This window comes from Neophocaena asiaeorientalis, unplaced genomic scaffold (assembly GCF_003031525.2).
Source record: "Neophocaena asiaeorientalis asiaeorientalis breed wild unplaced genomic scaffold, Neophocaena_asiaeorientalis_V1.1 scaffold275, whole genome shotgun sequence".
Taxonomy (NCBI): domain Eukaryota; kingdom Metazoa; phylum Chordata; class Mammalia; order Artiodactyla; family Phocoenidae; genus Neophocaena; species Neophocaena asiaeorientalis.
In genome coordinates, this window is record NW_020173679.1 from 116531 (window position 1) to 137053 (window position 20523).

A 20523-nucleotide genomic window follows, 5' to 3' on the forward strand; every position below is an offset into this window, starting at 1 on the left:
GACCCTCTCGCGCGCGCGCTCCCGCCCTTGTTTTGTTTGGACTGGGGAGGTTGGGGAGCTCTTCCCTGATCTAGGGCCCTGCGTCCCAGAGCGCCTGCGCCAGCGTCCTCCCGCCCGCTCCGATTGGCTGAGGTCTTGCGCATGCTCCCGAGGCCCGCGGTGGGCCTCGCTGTCCGCTCCCGCCCTCCCCCTCACCCTACTCTCAGCGGTTTTCGGAGCCGGTTCGAAAGATGCCGGCGGCGGTGACTGGCTGTGGCGAACCCGCCCCCCGGGTTCTCCGCCCCCGCCGCCGCCATTACGGAGCTCCCAGCGGTGAGTTCGCCGAGCGCTGGGACTCGCGGTCCGCCGCCTCCTCCGTCGCGCGCCGCTCGGGTCGCGGCGTCGGCCTCCCCGCGCGCATCCCGGAGCGGGAGCCCGAGCTGTCAGCTGCAATGAGCGCGCACCTCGGTGTCCGCCGCCGCTGAGCTCGCCGCCCTTTGCCTCGCCGCCTTCATCCTGGCTCCGCTCTCCCCCCCGCCTTGTGCTCGGCGCCGCACCGGCCGCTCCCTGCCTTTGTCTCTGCTGGTCTTTCTAACCGGTTCTCTCGGCGGTCTGGGCTCGGTGTCAGCTGTTGGCGCCCCTGAAAAGCCTTTGCTGCTGCTGCCGCTGCCGCCGCGACGCGGGCCTAAGCTTTCGTTTTCCCGTATGGCTTTCCTAGAGCTTGTTAGTCACAGCTCCTTAGGTGATGTGATTTTAGCTAATAAAGTCAAACGTGTGAATAGGGGCGTTTGTAAAGAGTTGGAGGCAGGAGTGGTGAAGTGAGAGGCCCAGATTTGAGATTTTGATACCGAATTGACCAATGTCTGTGACCGAGGACGAGTCACTTAACCACTTTGAGGGAGTGTTCACCCCTGCACAAGAGGACGGCCAAGGTGAACTTTACCGCCCTTTCCGCGTATACATTTTCTTTCTGTTGTTTATCATGCTTCCCGACTTTATGTTACATTGAAAAGTGAGAATTTAGTTAAAAGTACAGCTAGGAATTCACCTGGGACTTTATGGACAAAGCTGGCCTGTCTTAGAGTGAAGTTACACGTGTCTAGTTTTATTTTGGAAGATGGTTTAGTTTTGTTTAATCTGGCATAGGCATAAAACTGTTAAGAGCTTTTAAAATTCTTATTGCTCTTTTTAAAAGTTTAGTGTAATGTGTTTCAAAGTAGAAGTAACATTTTAAGAGGTTATTTTTGGCCTTGTTTTTAAGCTTAATTGGAAGATTGAGGGCGAGAACTTGGAGAAAGTGTCCTGAACTCTTCGTGTATAGATGAAAATCCTAACTCTTCAGCCAGTTAGATTGTGCGTGCCTTAGGAATAGATCCCTGTAGTGTCCATAGCATCTGTGCCCAATATAGACACTGATATATTGAAATACAAAAGTGAAAAAGAAGTTGCTAGCTAATTATACGCATGCTTTTTGTGACATTACCTGTTAAGTCTGAATATAGTTAAAGATTTTAGATTGAGAGCAACTTGATGTAATCAGTGCATAGCTAATGATATTATAATGTATAACGTCTTGTGTACATTTTATGGTAAAATATGAAATAATACTTTCCCTAAAATGTGTACTTTCAAGGATATCAGTAAACTGAAATACATTGTTGAACTACTTATTTTTCTAGTGCTTTCTCAATGTAGAGAAAGTAAATTAAAACTCTGAAATTACGGACTTTCTACTTTTACAACCTTTTCTTTGTTGCCTGCATTTAAACAACTTAGCACTTCCCTTGGCGAAAGCAACTCTTTGTTATGTTAATCTCACATTAAATTTTAAAAACAGGTTGATGACCACAGAAAGACCACATAAACCACAGGTAAACTCAGATGGCACATATAAGAACCCAGATGAAAAACTTATTCAAGTTTCGTCTGTTCGTTCTTTCACTTAATAAATATTTATTAAGCACCTATTCTGTGCCTGGCATGTTTCTTAGGCACCAAGTATGCAGCAGTGAACCAGCCAGATAAGATTCCTGCGAGGAAACAAGTGTGGCGGCCTAAAAGTCTGATCATTCAGAAATGTAGCAACAAAAGTTAAATTAATGAGTACCTGTGATGTTAAGGTAGTATGAATTAACCATTCATATAGTTTTGTTAGCTTTGTGATGAACAGTGAACTTATGGAATAACTCATTAACCAACCTATTATAAAGAAAGTGCTATAGGGCTTCCCTGGTGGCGCAGTGGTTGAGAGTCCGCCTGCCGATGCAGGGGACATGGGTTCGTGCCCCGGTCCGGGAGGATCCCGCATGCCGCGGAGCGGCTGGGCCCATGAGCCATGGCCGCTGAGCCTGCGCGTCCGGAGCCTGTGCTCCGCAACGGGAGAGGCCAAAAGAAAAGAAAGTGCTATAGACTGAAGCCTTAATTTTCATGACCTTTTTTAAGGAAATACAGAGCTGAGGCAAATGTTTCTTAATATTTATATTAAATTTTAAATTTTAGTTTTATTTTTTAAGTGTTCTTCACACTTGCTGAATATAGTAATAAGTACTGTCAGGTGTCATTGTTCATTCAACTTTTTTCCCCAGTATTTATCCAGCACCCAATATGTGCTGGGCATCCTTCTAGGTGCTGGGAATACAGTGATGAAATAGTCCTATCCCTTGTAATGCTTACATTTCACTGGAAGAGACACATAATAAAAAGGTAAATAGACGTATGTTGAATTACAGGTGGTGTTAAATGCTATTACAAATGCCATATAAAGAAACCTGAAAAAGAATAAGAAGGATGGGAAGGCTTTCTGAGGGGGTGACACTGAGCACAAATCTTAATTGAAGTGTCTAGGAAAAGAATGTTGCAGTGTAAAAGAAGAGCATGTGCAAAGCACACACTGAGGACCAAAAGAAGATCTGTGTGTTTGGAGTCAAGAGAGTAGAGTGATGGGTGGAGTAGTAAGGGGTGAGATGACTGAAATAAGGGGGTGTGGTGATGGGGAGGTTTTAAGCAGGAAGGTGTCAGGCTCTGTTTTTTTTGGTGGATGCAGCCAGGAAGATTGGCAAACCAACTTATTTCTCAGTTATTCCACCCTAGGCATACTTCTTACCTGACCTCATTTAAACTAACATTCTTGTCCTCAGGTTAATGATGTCTAATTCTTTATGGACCATGTACTTGTTGCCCTGACTTCAGGCAATTTTGTCATCTTGGCATTGAGAGTAGTTTCCTTTGCACCCCCACTCCTTTTCTGAAACCTGTTTCTTTCAATTTTGAGCAATTAGTAAATATAGAGTTGACTGGAAGGGTTTTGACTTTTTTTTTTAGTATTTTACTTACAGGGAAAATATTTTTTAAAGATCCTCTATGAACAGACTGCTGAAGGTTTTGCTGACTTCACAGTATCATTTTCAACCTAGCTCATATTATCATGGGTCAAGGAAGATGAATTCATTAGCAGTATCACTTCACCAAGAATAACCTGATCATGAAGTTTTACTTCTATATGGTATTTACATGTAAAAGTATCATCAGATTTGCTTTTTTTTTAATCAAGGAAAATGTATTACTATGTAAGTTCTAGTTGGGTGAGGGAGCAAGTTTATGTATTGAAATTATTCCAAGATAGACTTTTAGCTTTCACAAACCTAAGTAATGCCCTTAAACCCAACTTTTCACAAATGAGAAAACTTTTTATTTTTGTGTTTTATAGTTGTTGAAGTGAACTGCTATATGAGCATTTTAAGTAGTTTTTGTAACAGTTAATAATTTTTAAATATTCGTGGATATTCCTAATTTACTCTTGAATAATAAGTTTTTAGCATATTATATGATCTTGAGTTCTTTCAGCTGCCTTTCATTGCAGTTGATGGATAGTTCACAAGTCTGGCGTTGCTCTTGGTGTTCCCATAAAATGGTTTTCCCTGTAAACGTGAAAGCATTCTGTATGTTTGGAGCTTCAAACTATTACCTGACAAATTGAAAGCTCTTAAATTCCTAGACAGGGTTAGAGCTTAAAGTAGAAGCTGAGTGACTAGTCTGCTCTTTCCCAAGTCTTCATTAATGTTCAGTAGCACAAAGATCTAAACGCCTAACTGATTATTTTCTTAAATTTTGGAAGAGTTTTTATATAAAATGTTATTGAGTCCCAGATGAGGATGGGCGGGGCAGAGGGTATTAATGATCAGGTAAATTTGAGTGATTTACATGCATTTTATTTTTAAATCTTTAATTTTGTTCTTTTGTGCTGATTTTACTTAACATTAGAAATATGACAGATAAGGGCTTAGAGGCATACTTATTCTCCTAGGTGATGGTCTGAATTTGCTTTTCTGAGTCTGGAGGCTCTTAGACTGTCATGTTCTTCAGCAGTATTTTTGCACTTGTATTACTTCTCTGATGGAGATGGAGTTAAGGTTACAGTTAAGTTTCCTGACCCCTTTGAGAACAGTAACAACAATAGCCTCTCTCTTTAGTAAACTGATCTTTGAGTAAACATCGACTAAACTATTTCTAGGTCTCCTTATTCTGTCCTTTCTGAGTTCCTGATACTAGCAGAGGGGATGGGGTTAGGTTCCTCATGAGCTTTCTTGTCCTTGTTGCCTTTGTTCATGTGGAAGGTGCAACAGCTGCTGTGGCTTGTGCATTTGTCTTAGTCGCTGCTTTTACATAGTCTATATTTTGATAGTGATTTTATCTTTCTGAATGATAACTGACCAAGTCATCTGTCGCTTAACTATAAGTTTTATAGTGAATTTTTTTTCCCTTTGGATGTATATTAAATTTAGACGTTTTAGTTTAGTTTTGTTTCTGTTAATCTTCACACCAGGTCTTTTCTGTGCTTTAGGTTGATTCTTCACCACACTGAAACCATTAGGAAAAATCCTTGTGGTTAACAGCAGAGGCTTCAGAGTGTAACCTGTACTCGGGCCTAGAAATTATTTTAAATGGCGACTGATACGTCTCAAGGTGAACTCGTCCATCCTAAGGCACTCCCACTTATAGTAGGAGCTCAGCTGATCCACGCGGACAAGTTAGGTGAGGTAGGGGCTGACACAGTCTTGAAGCTTCACTCTTGGATCAGTCCCTGACTTCAGGCCCTGCTGGGTCCTTCTTGGTACCTGTTCCTTCCTCTCCTTGGGGGAGTCTGGGTTGTGAATCTGAACAAATCAAGTAGATACAAAGTTCTTTTCATCTTCCCTTTCCCCTCAAACTCCTGAGAAAACCTAAATTTATTCCAAATCAAGTATAATTACTTATTTCCATTTGAAATTCTAGCTAAAATAAAATACATTGAAAAGTACTTCTTAAGAATCATATTTCATATCAAAAAACCTTGTTAAAAGTAATTTGCATCAGATCCTGGAGTCGACTTGAAGAATTCTCCTACATCTTCTGACACCCAGTTAGGCCCCTTGAAAAAGAGAGAGAAGAGAAATTTTGTTTGCATGTGTGATTATGGCCATTTCTTTTCTTAGAAGGTAGAAGATAACACCATGCCGATTCGTCGAGCTGTGAATTCTACCCGGGAAACTCCTCCCAAGAGCAAGCTCGCTGAAGGGGAGGAAGAAAAGCCAGGTAAAGTAAAGCGGTGGACAGCTTCAAAAGGCAAGAGTTTCTGCTCCAGTTTGGAGTGTCCCATAAATTCCCTTGAACTTACTTGTTCTTTTTTTATGCTTCAGTGTTTGGGGGGGGCATTTAGAGAGAGAGGTGGTACCTGTTGGTATGTCATTTCTAGACCATGTGGGCAAAGAAAGAATTTCATCTTGTCTCTAAAGATTTTTAGAAGGTGAAAATTTCATGTTCTTGGAATTAAAAAACAGAAAGATGGTTGGAGAGAACAGGAATGGTCGAAGAGTAGCTTCTGGGCATACAGTGTCATGGGGATGAAGACCCTGGAAGAATGGAAGACTTGGGCCTTCAAGATGGACAGCGGAAGGCTCAAGCAGAAATTATCAAGAGGCCTTAAGGGAGCAAATGGGCGATCAAATCATTGGTTTGTAACTTTGGTGTTGGTGGAGAGAAGATTGGCCAGGCAGAGGTGGGAACATAATAAATCAAGAGAAAGGTAGAACCGTCAATCTGGAGTATTCGTGTTCCTTTATGGCACCTCTAACCACTTCTTCAAGTGGAACTGCTTTTCTTGTTCTTGTGACCTTTTTCTTTTTCTTTTCTTTTCATTGCCAGGGATGAGCACATGGTGCTGTCCCCGTCGTGGCTGTTAGAACCAAATATTTGCTGACCAGCATATATTACCAATAAAATAATACATGCACCCTTGATGCCTTTATCCTTAGTGCACTAGGGATCTGCTCTTCTCCAGCTGAGCATGGATTTTGTCTCAGAATCCTCAGACGAATACTACAAGCATTTGGGGTACTCTGGCCTAAGGCAGTGAGGAGACATGGGAATCAGCATATTAAAAAAAATAATAGTTGCTGGTGAGTTGAGGATAGGTTATTTTTTCCAGCACTGAGATAAGCCACTTGATGGCCCATCTTGAGCCGCATTTAACAGCCAGCTGAAGTCACTAAGTCACTAATAACGTGAGTTTTCAGAATACACCAGAGTATTCAGGTGTAAGGTATTAGAAAAGTCAACCGAGAATTTATAAAGGACCAGTAAGACACTTCACAAGTTGTGTTTGCTTATCTTATCTCTGTCCCATTATAGTATTTTGTACATGAAAATAATTGGACTTCACTCATGTTGTAAATTTTATAAATCCAAAAAGGCATACACAGTAGTTCTGTGAGTTGGAAACATTGTCTCATATGTAACAGTGTCTCATTATCTGTTGAGCAATTGAACCTTTATTAAACCGTAAGCTTTAAGAGAAAATAATGTGGAATTTCATTTGTAGCCCTGCTGTTATGGTAAAACTCAGTAAACGGTCTTGGCTTTTCAATTTGTTTAGAATAAAGCAATGTAAAAATAAGTAAACATGACTAACTAAAAGTAAGTTCTTACACAGTTAGGTCGGCCAGTTAGGTCAGATCGTTGGGGCAGATCTGTATCACCAGATACCACTGTTATACTGAAGTTCTAGCCTTAATATTTGCGTAACAGCTCTAGAAGCAGTAGAAGAGGCCAGAGGAGGATGGGAATCAGTACAAGTGCTAGCCTACAGGTTTCCCCTAAAGCATTTTGTATTGTGTTCATAATAACTCTGAAGTCAGGGTACTGAGATTTGGAGATGTCAAAGAACTTGCTCTAAGATATCAAGCTAGAATGTTAGAAAGTCTGAACTTGAATCCAGATATATCTGACTCTAGAGCCTTGATTTTTGCTGAGCATATATGGGAGGATTTTTCACTTACATGCAAGTCTGGTTGAAGAGCATAATCCAGGATGATTTACAAATTATAGTTGACTATCCTGAAACTTACGGTTTAGAATTTTAATTTGTAGAATTCCTTTAGCATTGTATGTATGTGGTTTGGCTATCAGAAGGAAGTGGCATTTTAAAAAATTCTCTTATTTATGTGAAGGCCCCAAAGAAGTCTTCATTATGCCAGTAATGAGTTCATATAATTTAAATGACTAAACTCTTTAAGCATATCCTCTTTTTTTTTTTTTGCCTAGTTTTGGCCACTGATGCCCTTTTCTTTTAAGTCTCTGCTTAACCATTTCCTGGGGTTCTGTGTTCTGTAGTGGCTGCTCAAGGAGACCCACTGAGAAAAGACACAGACCAGCAACTGCAGACCTCAGTATTCCCCCTCTCATATTTCTACACTTGCCAGAATCATTTCACTTGGAAAATAAATATTAATTTTCTATTATTTATTCCCTTACTAATATTAGCCTGTTAAATTATGAAATGGCTAATTTCTTAATTATGAGTCTCATCATAAATGTTATAGAGTAAAACACTCAAGAGTTTTGATTTGGGGTAAAATGAGTTTCCTTTCTGTGCAATTTGCTGATCCTTCTCTTTTTCTCACCTAATGGTCTGGATCAGCAACCCCTTATATAGGCAATTTGAGTGACATAAATCGGGGGAAAAAAGTGTACTCATAAATCATTTGTTCATTTTAGGATACAACTGTTAATTGCAACATTTGGCTTATCTGTTTAAAGAGATAAACTTTTACCCTTTTATTGACTCAGGCTCTAATGTATTTACTTGATGCAATTCTACTCACCTGATTTCTTTTTTTTTTTTTTTAGAACCAGATGTAAGTTCAGAGGAATCTGTCTCCACCGTAGAAGAACAAGAGAATGAAACTCCACCTGCTACATCTAGTGAGACAGAGCAGCCAAAGGGGCAACCTGAGAATGAAGAGAAGGAAGAAAACAAGCCTTCTGAGGAAACCAAAAAGGAGTAAGGACTTATGCCTTCTTGCTATTTGTATGTGAAGACTATGTAAAAGGACTGTAGGTCACATTTTTTTAAAGTGATACAACTTAATTTATGCTAGATACATGCCATTTGGAGTTACTTTTTTTGGAATTATCTTTTGGAATAGGCTTACGATGTAGTCGTATGGCCTATTAGAATTTGTAGTAGTTATCAGAACAGTGGTTTGACGGATACAAAATTCATTCTTTTCGGCTTTGGCATGTGTTTTTGTGCTTAGAATTCATTGTGGGAGTGTCTCCTATTGTAAACATTGACATAATTTCAGTCAGAAATGGAACGTGACTAAAAATCTGACCTGAGGGAGTCTTCTTCACTTTTTTCCTCCCTCTTTGCAGGAAAGAGTTATTTCTACGTGCTTATGTTAGAAAGCATTAATCTATACCAAGACATGGCTAGAGTGACCTAAAACTCTGTATATATTTGATGAAGTATTCAACTGGAGGGTGACTTTGAAAATCTGAAGGCAAAATTTGCTATTGATGATCTGTACAATGTGATGGTGATTCTTTTTTAATTAAAATTTTTTTTTGCAGGACAGCTGGTAGCATTCATTCTATTCTTTTCATAGTTGGTGAAAACAGGAGTTACATTTTAAATAAAAGAATGACTTAGAAATAACTATACTTTCCAGGTATAATCCTCAGGGAATCCTTCATCCCAGTTTCATAGGTATATGTAAGGTCTGTGGAATTTTTAGCAGCTACCCTTTCTTTTAGGTACATGGAGTGTTATTATTACTTAGAATAAAATTTGTATAATGCTTTATGGTTCACAAAACTTTTTATAAACGTAATCTCATCATTTCTTGCAGCACCTTGTGAAGTATTTGGTATTACATTACTGTTTTACAGCTGAGGAGATTGAGACTCAGGTCACTGGCTAAGATCATATAGCTAGTAAATGTTGGAGCTGAGACTCAAACCCAAGTTTTCTGACTTCAGAGCTTGAGTTCTTTGCACTGTACTGAATCGCATCTGTTGCAGTTGTTACTAGAATTCATTTTAAAATTCTCATTTCTTTTATGTACTGGCCCTTCATACTAGTGCTGATTTATATGACTCCTCTCCTGTGTGCAGCTGGGAGAGCACACCTTTTTGGTTCATTTGTAGAACCCAGTTTTTAAAAAATGTTTTATTTTGTAAAATGTTGCTTATTTTACGTATCACCTCAGTGTGGAAATGAATTAAAACATTGATTTTTATCCCTCTCTGGTCTTTTCTTCTTTCTGACTTTATACTTCTTTCTGAAGAGTTTATCTTGCATAATAACAATTCTTTGTTTTAAAGTGAGAAAGATCAGTCTAAAGAAAAGGAGAAGAAAGTGAAAAAAACAATACCTTCCTGGGCTACCCTTTCTGCCAGCCAGCTAGCCAGGGCCCAGAAACAAACACCGATGGCTTCCTCCCCACGTCCCAAGATGGATGCAATCCTAACTGAGGCCATTAAGGCAAGTTTTTATTTCAAGCAGTTCATCTTAGATTTATTCTGTTTGTCTCTTGCGTATTTGAAAATGGCATACTCCTGTGCAGGCATCAGAAATCTTGCTCTGCTTCCTAAAAGAGATTTAAATAGAAGAAAGCCATTGCTAAGTTCATGTTTTTATAATATTATCACATTTGGTGAGCACTGTTAATTTTTTTAAAAACTCAGATTTACTATAGCAAGTATTTTTAACTTATCTTTAGATGTTTTTTTTAAAAACTCAGTTTATTTTCAGTATAGTTTTTATTTGAAGGCTGAACATGTTAATTCATTCAACAAACAATTAAGGACTAGCTTCTTTGTAGCAGGCAGTCCTACTAGTGATATAGCATAGAATAAGACAGACAGAGTCCTTGCCCTTATGAAATTGAATTGTGACTCAGGGTAACTGAATAGCAATGAGAAAATTTTTATTTCAAAAAAGTATACTATCTTTAGGTTCATTTTCAAAGCTTATGTCTAATATTAGTAGTTGGTTATCTTTCACACCAGAACTCTTTTAGAAACGTCACTACTTTGCTTCATCACCTAGTCATTCCAGAATACTTGCAAAATCTATCCTCCTTCCATAGCTTTATAACTTTGCTATAATTCATTGACTTTCATTAGCTTGTGTGATCATCAGATACTGTTTTCCTGTTTTAAGGGTATCTTCTAATCTGACCTTGCCTTTTTGTGTGTAAATTTTTCTGGTTCATTTTGCCATGTTTATTTCACATGATCAGATGACAAGAGGAGTTAAAGTAGAAGCCATAGACACACTCTGATTTCAGGGACCGTGTTGCTAGGATCTGAGTCAGAATTGGGGAGAGAAGGCTTCAGATCAGTTTAACCAGCGGTGGTTTACATAGGAAAGAGGAGCTTGGTGGTCATACTTAGAATTTGAGAAGACGGCACTAACAAACTGGAAAAAAGGTTTGCCTTCAGACCTCTCCCTACACTCCTTCAAGACAACTCTCAACTCATTAAGAAAACTTTCTTGGTTTATATAGCTTGATTATAGTGAGATCTCTTTTCTTTGTGTAGCCTTTCTTCAAGGATTTCACTTTGTGACCTCTCAGTCTAGGTTTGGAGGAGCAGGGTTACAGTGAGGGTGGAGAAGGGACTAAAATTCTAAGATAATAAAACAAAAAATTTAAACAGTATAATTAGGCCTGAAAAATAGTTTGAATATGATTATGCATGTTTGTACAAATGAAATACATACATATACATATATATATATATATATATCGTGTATTCCATGCAGTGTAAACAAATCATGATTTCAGACCATTGACTCCATTTTCTGAATTGAACAGGAATCTTGATACCTATTTTCATCTTATTCAGTTTGGTGGAGCAGGGATTGTTTTAGCATTAGAATGTGCTTTTCTGCTTGATTTTCTTTGTGTTTTTTTATAAGATCAGGAGAAAACTTCAGTAGGTTGTAATAGGTCAGAGACATTTGCTTGAAGCAGGTGATTCATTTTAACACAATCCATATTAAATTGTGTTGTACAGTCTTTTCTGGTTCATCTGTCTGTGACTTATTTTTCTTTATTGTCAGTGTATAAAATAACATTCAACCAAGTCTTTATGCAACGACAGTGAGTAAATCCTATGGTCATTTTATAGACAATGGCTACACAAAACTGGTGGACTAGCTCATTAGATAATAGATGCTGCTTGTGTGCTTCAAAATGTAAAGCTTTTGAAACAGAATTGCTGCCTTTGTGACGCAGTGACCTACTTCAGTTTTCCACGGGCATTAGTCAAATGGAATATAGATAAATAGGATGGAAAAGGAAGAGGGAGGGCACTTTAAATTGCAATCGAATGCTCTCATTGTCCAGAACGCCCGTTAAGGCTTTGCATCTGTAAACCCAGTTTTGTGCCATTTACTCAGATTATCTTTGCTTATGGTATCTGCTGGCATTCACACAAAGCCTGCAGAGGAATACTGGTTCTGGTGTGCTGAAGTTCATTCCATAAAATGGGCCAGATCCGTGAATCTACAAGGGTTAGAAGTGCCCTGCTTTCCTCACTTTAATGCTAAAGACCTGTCTTCTAAATACAGAATAGAATTAGAATGGAAAGAGCTTCTTCATTAACACACAGAATGTTGTTCACATGTTGTATCTTCTCTTTGGCTGTTTTGAACAATTTAAAATTGTTGCAGAAATATTGTTAATTCTGTATTTCTCCACAGCCATGATGAACTGAAGTTACCTGCAATACTGTTCACTCTTTCCTGCCATTTTTATCATCCATTATCAAGTTCACTTCCAAAATAATTTATTTTGAAAACATAGGTGTCAGAAAACATGAAAAACAGCTAGTTTAAATTAATATGTATGGTTTGATAAATCTGTTTCCTAGGCATGCTTCCAGAAGAGTGGTGCATCCGTGGTTGCTATTCGAAAATATATCATCCATAAGTACCCTTCTCTGGAGCTGGAGAGAAGGGGCTACCTCCTTAAACAAGCACTGAAAAGAGAATTAAATAGAGGTGTTATCAAACAGGTATTAAATGGTTGTTTGTAATAAGATCATTTCAACATGTATTAGCTGTAAATCCATATGTAGTAACATTTAGGCTTTTTGTGCTTTGTGAATTTGTTAGGTAAAATAAGTTAACATGATGATGAAAAGCTTAAAGGTAACTATTCTAGAGAGCAGAAGCAGTATGGTAATGTAACTTTTTTCTAGCGGCCTGTACTTTTAATTGAACTTTTGGGGGGCTGCTTGTGCTTGAGATTATGTGGTGCTGCAGATTAGAAGTGGGGTTGAGGAGTCCAGTTACTGCAGCAGCAGAAAAGGTAATTGTTCTTGTCTTAGGGTTGTTAGTTGTAAGGCCTAGCTTCTGTGGCTAGACTGGTTATCATTATAAATTAGATTTGCACATAGGTTCACCTTAACTTATTAGTATCTGAAACTATTAAGGCTTTTGGGAGCATCAGATAAACCTGAATAAATTGAGAATAATACTAAAACCAATATTGATTTCAGGCATAAATCCATGTTACTTTGCATAGTACATCAAAACTTTACTTAGAGCTATGAGGATATTTTGTACAACACAGCGAATATAGCCAGTATTTTATAATACTTTTAAATGGAGCATAATGTATAAAATTTTTGAATCACTATATTGTAACCTGAAACTAATATAATATTGTAAATCAACTATACCTCAACTTAAAAAGAAAATTGTTTAGCTAGAATGAACTTTCTTGTCAATCTTCAGAGGTCCAGAGGGAGGATGTAACTACCAAGGTCCCATGGTAATAGCAAAGATGGTTCTGAAGATCTAGTTCACTGCATTCCCTGAGTCCTGTTGCCTTTTTTCTATATCTTTCTGCATGGTTTGATTAATAACAGAATTCTGTGCCACTCAGGCATTTAAATTCCTCTTAGGAACTTTCAACAAGTACTTAACTCCACAAATATATTATTGAGTGTGTCCTGTGTGCCAGGTGCTTGGGGGTCCATCTGTGAGTAAAACAGTCCTGTGATGGAGCTTACATTCTGCCTTTCTCAAAATGTTGTAAAACTGATATTTAAATGGCCTTTAAAATAATCATTGCTTAAAATATATTATCTAACCATTATAATTAGTATCATAGTATATGTCAGCACGGTTTATTAGCTGGCTTCATGTTTTTCTTTTTGAAAATATAGTTTGTGACCTATTTTGCCTCGTAGGCTGACCCTCAGTTTGATGCGTCAACAAGTTTATAGGCTGAAAGCATTTCCGTTTGATTGCTGTATTCACAGCAGGGTAGGTGAAGCTAAGGTGTGGAGGACTCAGGTTAATGTGAAGTTCTATGACAGCACTTCGTAAACTGTGGAAGTACATTCTAAGACTAAGACTTCCACATACCGTCATGTGCAATCACTAAAATTGCTAGATAACCTTTCCCATATGCAGTAATAATCTGTAACGGGCAAACTGTAGGAAGCATTGTGGCCTGAGATTAACTAGGCCTGAACTTCTGCCAAGGAGCTGTCTTCCTTTCAAGATAGAGGTTTTCTCACTTATTTTTTTTCTTGAAAGCTTACAGTAGACTGTTTAACCTGGTATCACCATTTTTGTAGATGAGGAAACAAAAGCTCAGGGGGTTTATGAGGTTGTCCAGTATTGAATAGCTAAATGGTACCATAAATAGGATTTGATCCCAAGTCTTTTGACTCATCCATTCTTTTTTGTCTGAAGAGCTCAGGAGCACTTTACATTAGTTCTTGCATCACCATGCCCTGTGATTCGCTTAGTCTAGTATAAAGTTATCATTATGAGTGCCAGAATAATTTAAAATAAAAATACCTGTTATTGCAACTAAAGTTAATTTACTTTAGGTAAAAGGAAAAGGTGCTTCCGGGAGTTTTATTGTGGTCCAGAAATCAAGAAAAACACCTCAGAAGTCCAGAAACAGAAAGGTGAGAAGTCTGTACCAGTTTGCTTGAGCACTGTCATACCGTCACTACTGCTCACAGTGCAGTGTCGCCGAGTGTCCGCTGTGTGCCCTGTGCAGGACGCAGCCTTTCTCTGAAGGCCTGGAGAGGTTACAATTCATTTGCTCATTATGATTCAGCCAGAGAGTGGACGGGACAGTGTGCGACTCCAGGCACCCCAGCCCCAGAGCCCGTGGGCCTAACTGCCCTCTGTTGAACTATGGGCAGCTGTATGAGTTATACTGCTTTTTTGTGAAATACCTTTTAAACTAGAAGAGGCATACAAGTACGTGTTTACCCAATATTAGACCCTAAAGCTATATCTTAAGCCAGTTTTTCTTTTTTGTAGATACTAACACTCCCCCTCCTCCAGACACATAATTTCATTTATGGAAAGTATTCGATAATAAAGTGAAATACGTAATATTTCCTCTGTGTCAGTAGTTGAAATCATGACTGTTCCTCTCCATCTCCAGTGTTACAGCACGGGGGCTTTTTGTACTTTCTTTATTAAGGCTTCCAGACTTTCAAAATGAATTTTTTTGTACAGTGCTGTCTGGTGCTGCATGATCCTTTTCATTCTTTGTTATTGAAGAACGAATTAAGACTTTTAATACCTTTTAATTTTTATATATATTTTTAACTCTCCCAGTTCAATTTTTTTTTTTTTTTTTAATCTCTGGCCGCGTTGGGTCTTCATTGCTGCGCGTGGGCTTTCCTAGTTGCGGCGAGCGGGGGCTCCTCTTCATTGCGATGCGCGGGCTTCTCATTGCGGTGGCTTCTCTTTGTCACGGAGCACAGGCTCTAGGTGTGCTGGCTTCAGTAGTTGTGGCACGCGGGCTCAGTAGTTGTGGCTCGTGGGCTCTAGAGTGCAGGCTCAGTAGCTGTGGTGCACGGGCTTAGTTGCTCCGCAACATGGGGGATCTTTCCGGATCGGGATCGAACCCGTGTCCCCTGCATTGGCAGGCTGATTCTTAACCACTGCGCCACCCTGAAACTTTTATCTCAAAAGAAGTTGCCACTCAAGTGACATTACACCACTGTGGTATGAATTGTTTGAATGTGCTAAAAAGGAATAGTTTTCTTTTGCTTATTTGATTTGGCAGTCAGCTTGGGAAAGCCCTTGAGTTGAATATAGAAGCATTAGAAAAGAAAACTCTATATCCTGTAATGATGATAATTTTTGATATTACATTTCAGAACAGGAGCTCTGCAGTGGATCCAGAACCACAAGTAAAATTGGAGGATATCCTCCCACTGGCCTTTACTCGCCTTTGTGAACCTAAAGAAGCTTCCTACAGTCTCATCAGGAAATACGTGTCTCAGTATTACCCTAAACTTAGAGTGGACATCAGGTATGAGCCAGAGGCCTGGACTTTAAAACACAGATGTCTGTATTACTTCCTTAGCCCCTTTTTCATGAGAAAGGAGAAAGATTAAATATTCAGTAAGGATTACTTTCAGTTGAGCTAGGAATAAAACCTTTTTTTGTGGGTTTTATTTTTTGTCCCATTATATTTTCCTTTTCATATCTCCATATGTAGTTTCTTTTTGAAACTCAAACCGCATGTTGACTTTCACAAGACTCTGATAGAGTAACTTTTCATGATGTCGGCTGCTAGAATATTCAGCATTAAACGATGTCCTCTCAGCTGCTGATTATTTTTTTAATTTTTTTATTGTGATAAAATACACATAAATGTAAAATTTACTTTCTTAACCATTTGCAGTGGTAACAGTGTTTAGTTGTATTAAATACTTCCAGAGTGTGCTACCATCGCCACCACCCATCTCCAGAACTCTTTTCATCTTATAAAACTGTAACTCTGTACCCATTAAACAAGAACTCCCTGTTCCCCCTTATCCCCCAGTCCCTAGCAGCCACCATTCTACTTGGTCTCTACAATGTTTGACTGCTCTAGGTGCATACCTCATATAAGTAGAATCATACAGTATATTTTGTGACTGGCTTATTTCACTTAGCATAATGTCCTTAAGGTTCATCCATGTTGTTGTGCGTGTTAGAGAATTTCCCTTCTTTTTAAGGCTGAATAATATTCCATTGTATGTATACACTACATTTTGTCTGTCCTTTTGTTTGTCCTTTCATCTGTCATTGGACACTTGGGTTGCTTTCATGTTTTAGCTATTGTGAAATAATGCTGCTGTGAACATTTGTGTACTAATATCTCTTTGAGACCCTGTTTTCAAATACCCAGAAGTAGAATTTCTGGATGATAGGATAATTCTATTTTTAACTATGTAAAGAACCACCACACCGTTTTCCACAGTGACTGTACCATTTTACATTCCCGCCATCAGTGCACAGGGGTTCTGATTTCTCCATATCTTCACCAACACTTATTTCTGGTGTTTTTTTGTTTGTTTTTTGATAGTAACCGTCCTAATAGGGGATGAGGTGGTTGGTAGCTCATTTTTTATTTAGATGTGTAACTGAGAACATAGGAGACTTCAGGCTTCTGTAGCACTTCTGCATAGAAATAGCATAATATTTTCATCATTTAAACATTTAATGTAAAATTCTGAGAGAATTTTGATCGTAATTCATTTGTAAAATAATTGCCACTTAAAAGCATCTAGACTGATTAGATTGTCACATGTGCTTGTGGATTCATGCAGACACATTGTTCAAATTTGTAATTCACAGTTTGTGTTTTGAATGTGTTTGTGTAACATCTTTGTTACATTGATTTCTGGGAAATTGTGTTTAATCCAGAGTCCTTTCTACAGACAGTTTCTGTATTGGATGCACATTGTCCTGATACAGTTCAGTACTGGTATTTACTTTGGATTACTGAGGCATACAGTTAGAATTGCAGGGCTTTCAGCCCAGAAGCCACATTCTCAGAAGAGCACTTAGTGGTCTTCAGAGTGGCCAGTTAGTGAAAGTGCCAAAGAAAGGGGAATCATAGAAGCAGAAAATTTGAAATTAATATCCGGGTTTTTTCATGCTTCTTATACCCTGATTATGAGCCACAGATATAACTTTGGGTCCAATACGCATTGTTTGGCGCATTTAAAGATGGACATACATTTCACTCTTATCTCTTTTTACTCTGTTTTTGGTGACTAGAGACTGTATCCTCCCCCAGCTTTTTTCTTTCCTTACGGTTCTACTTTACTTACATGAGACATGCTGGTGATTGCAGTGTAACTTTGCTCCATGTCTTTGGGAACATGTCCCGTTGTCATTTTATGTTGAAACAAAATTTGCCCGAAAATAGGTGGGTTGTCAGCCCATAGATGATGATGAACTTGAAGACCTTTTCTTATTACCTTATTAAATAGTAACTTCTTTCTTTGAAGCTCTTTTTTCCTTTACTTTGATTTTCTCTACCACTGACTGTAGTGGAATCCTGCCATACATATATTTAACGTGAAAGTTTAGCCGTACTTAACGCTTGACCGAACAAAAGAACAAGAAAAGTACAGTTTTAAAGTATGAGTTGTCTATCTATACTTGCTGCCTATAATTTTTCTCCTCCTACTTTGTCTTAAACCCACTTTTGTCATACATTACCCCCACCATTTTACCTGAAATACTTCTTCCTGTCAGTGTCACTGAGGGCTTCCACACTGCAGATTACAGTAGTCAGTTCATAGTCCTTGACTTACTTGCTGGTCTTTCAACAGTATTTGACACAGTTGATGGCTCCCACCCGCTTGAAACACTTTCTTCACTTGCCTTTCAGAACACCACACACACCTTTCTGATTTACCTCCAGCTTCACTACCCACCCATTCTTTCTCAGCCTCCTAAGGATTCCTGATTTCCCATCTCCTGCCTCCTTAATGTACAAGTGCCCCATGGTTAGACCTTAGGCCTCTTGTCTTTACTGTCCACATTCACTTTGAATGAATGGTAATTCTTGGCATTCTCAAAGCTTTAAATAGCACCTACACAATACTAATATGCAGGTATATAAATCTGGCCCATACCTCCCTCCTAGCTCCACATTTGTATATACAGACACCTGTTTGACATCACCGCTTGTGTGGCTAATTTCACATGTCCAAAACTAAACTGTTGATCCCCACCCCACCCTCGCCCGTCCCTCCTGCCCCATCTCTCCCGCCCCACCAGAAAGGCCCTGCACTTCCCGTACCTCCCTCATCTCAGTTAGTGGCAATAACATCTTTTCAGTTGCTGAAGCCAAAAACCTTGGGTTTGTCCTGGTCTCTTTATCTCACACCTAAATGTAATCTATAAAAAATTACTTTGTCTTTAAAATATATTCATAAACAGACCTCTTTTCATTACCTTCACTATTTTCACTCTTTTCGAAGCCACCATCATCTCTCACATGCATTAGAGCAATAATCTCCTGCTTCTCCCATGCTCCCTCCCTTTCAGCCTGTTCTTAACATAGCAGTGAGAGTGAGACTTTTAAAAAATGTAAGTTAGGGGCTTCCCTGGTGGCACAGTGGTTGAGAGTCTGCCTACCAATGCAGGGGACACGGGTTCGTGCCCCGGTCCAGGAAGATCCCACATGCCGTGGAGCAAGTGGGCCCGTGAGCCATGGCCGCTGAGCCTGCGCGTCCGGAGCCTGTGCTCCGCAACGGGAGAGGCCACAACAGTGAGAGGCCCGCATACCACACACAAACACACAAAAAATAATAATAGTAATAAAATTACGTTAGACCATACCACGTTGCTGCTCAGACCTCCCAGTGGCTTCTCAACCACCTCACAGTTAAAAAGTTTAAAGCTAGAGTCTTTAAAATGGCCTACAAGACACTATGCTTCCATTGCATCTCCAACCTAATCTCCTACTACTCTTCTGTCCCTTACTGGCCTCAGAGACTTCACGCTTGCTGTTCCCTTTGCCTGGGTGGTTTTCCCTCACAACCCACCTTACTCACTCTTTCACTTCCTTTCAGTTTTTACTCTCGTATCATCACCACATGCCTGCCTTGATTACCGTACCATTTTTTAACATTTTATTTTGGAAATTTTCAGACATACACATAAATGTAGAGAGAACATAACCATCATACTAACCTAATTCCTAACTAAACTAATAATTCCTTAACATTATCCAGTACCCAGACCATGTTCAGATGTCCTCAGTTGTCTCCAAAATGACTTTTTTTTTTTTTTTTTTTTTTTTTTTTGCGGTACGCGGGCCTCTAACTGTTGTGGCCTCTCCAGTTCTGGAGCACAGGCTCTGGACGCGCAGGCTCAGCGGCCATGGCTCACGGGCCCAGCCGCTCCGCAGCATGTGGGATCTTCCTGGACCGGGGCACGAACCCATGTCCCCTGTATCGGCAGGCGGACTCTCAACCACTGCGCCACCAGGGAAGCCCCCAAAATGACTTTTTACAGTTGCTTTTTTCAAGTCAATATCCAAACATGGTCCACTCATTGCATTTGGTTGATAGGACCATTTAACTTACATTTGCAACCTTTCCCTCCTCTCCCAGCATGCAGAATTCTATTTCTCTGCCTTATTTTTCTCCATAGCACTCATCATATTCTAACATACTGTGTATTTTATTTGCCTTTTTTAAAATTACCTGTTCATCCCATTAAAATGGCAGTTTTTTTTTTTGTTTTTTTTTTTTTTTGTGGTACACAGGCCTCTCACTGTTGTGGCCTCTCCCGTTGCAGAGCGCAGGCTCCGGACGCGCAGGCTCAGCGGCCATGGCTTACAGGCCCAGCTGCTCTGCGGCATGTAGGATCTTCCTGGACCGGGGCACGAACCCATGTTCCCTGCACCGGCAGGTGGACTCTCAACCACTGCACCACCAGGGAAGCCCAAAATGGCAGATTTTTATATTGTTCACTTCTGTTTTTCCCAAGCCTAGCATACAGTACATGCTCAATAAATATTAGTTGAATGAGTGAACTAGTATGGGCACTTTACCTGGCCATTTCACTCAAGGAACTTTTGCCCTGGAGCATATGAGATGAGACATGAATTTCTCCTAGCGTACACTGGAGGCTGTAGAGCATTGTGGTAAAGAGCACAGACCTTGGAACCTGACCCTTATGTTTAAATCCTGAGTCTGTCATTTCTAGCTTTATATCTCTGAATAAGTTATCTCTTTGTGTCTTGGTTTCCTCATTGATAAACAGTGTTTAAGTCATAGAGTTGTTAGGAACCTTAGTATGTGTTAAGCACTTAGAACAGTGCCTGAGACTTCCCTGGTGGTCCAGTAGTGAAGACTGCGCTTCCAGTGCAGGGGGCCGGAACTCGATCCCTGGTCTGGGAACTAGATCCCGAATGCTGCTGCAGCTAAGAGTCCACA

General features: G+C 39.6%; 1 protein-coding gene across 3 annotated transcripts in view; it reads left to right on the forward strand.

Moving 5' to 3' along the window:
* The first annotated feature begins 144 nt into the window (after positions 1 to 144).
* HP1BP3 (heterochromatin protein 1 binding protein 3) overlaps positions 145 to 20523 on the forward strand; it is a 34846-nt gene continuing 14467 nt past the window's right edge. Inside the window, exons 1-8 of one of the 3 annotated variants that reach the window (XM_024749755.1) lie at positions 145 to 312; positions 4820 to 5015; positions 5454 to 5550; positions 8143 to 8296; positions 9622 to 9781; positions 12178 to 12321; positions 14155 to 14235; positions 15451 to 15605. In XM_024749755.1, the coding sequence (XP_024605523.1) occupies positions 4920 to 5015; positions 5454 to 5550; positions 8143 to 8296; positions 9622 to 9781; positions 12178 to 12321; positions 14155 to 14235; positions 15451 to 15605 (887 nt within the window). In that variant the 5' untranslated portion in view covers positions 145 to 312; positions 4820 to 4919. Of the gene's footprint in view, positions 313 to 4819; positions 5016 to 5450; positions 5551 to 8142; positions 8297 to 9621; positions 9782 to 12177; positions 12322 to 14154; positions 14236 to 15450; positions 15606 to 20523 lie in introns of those variants that run through there. The other 2 variants (XM_024749754.1, XM_024749756.1) reach the window with 2 other exon arrangements.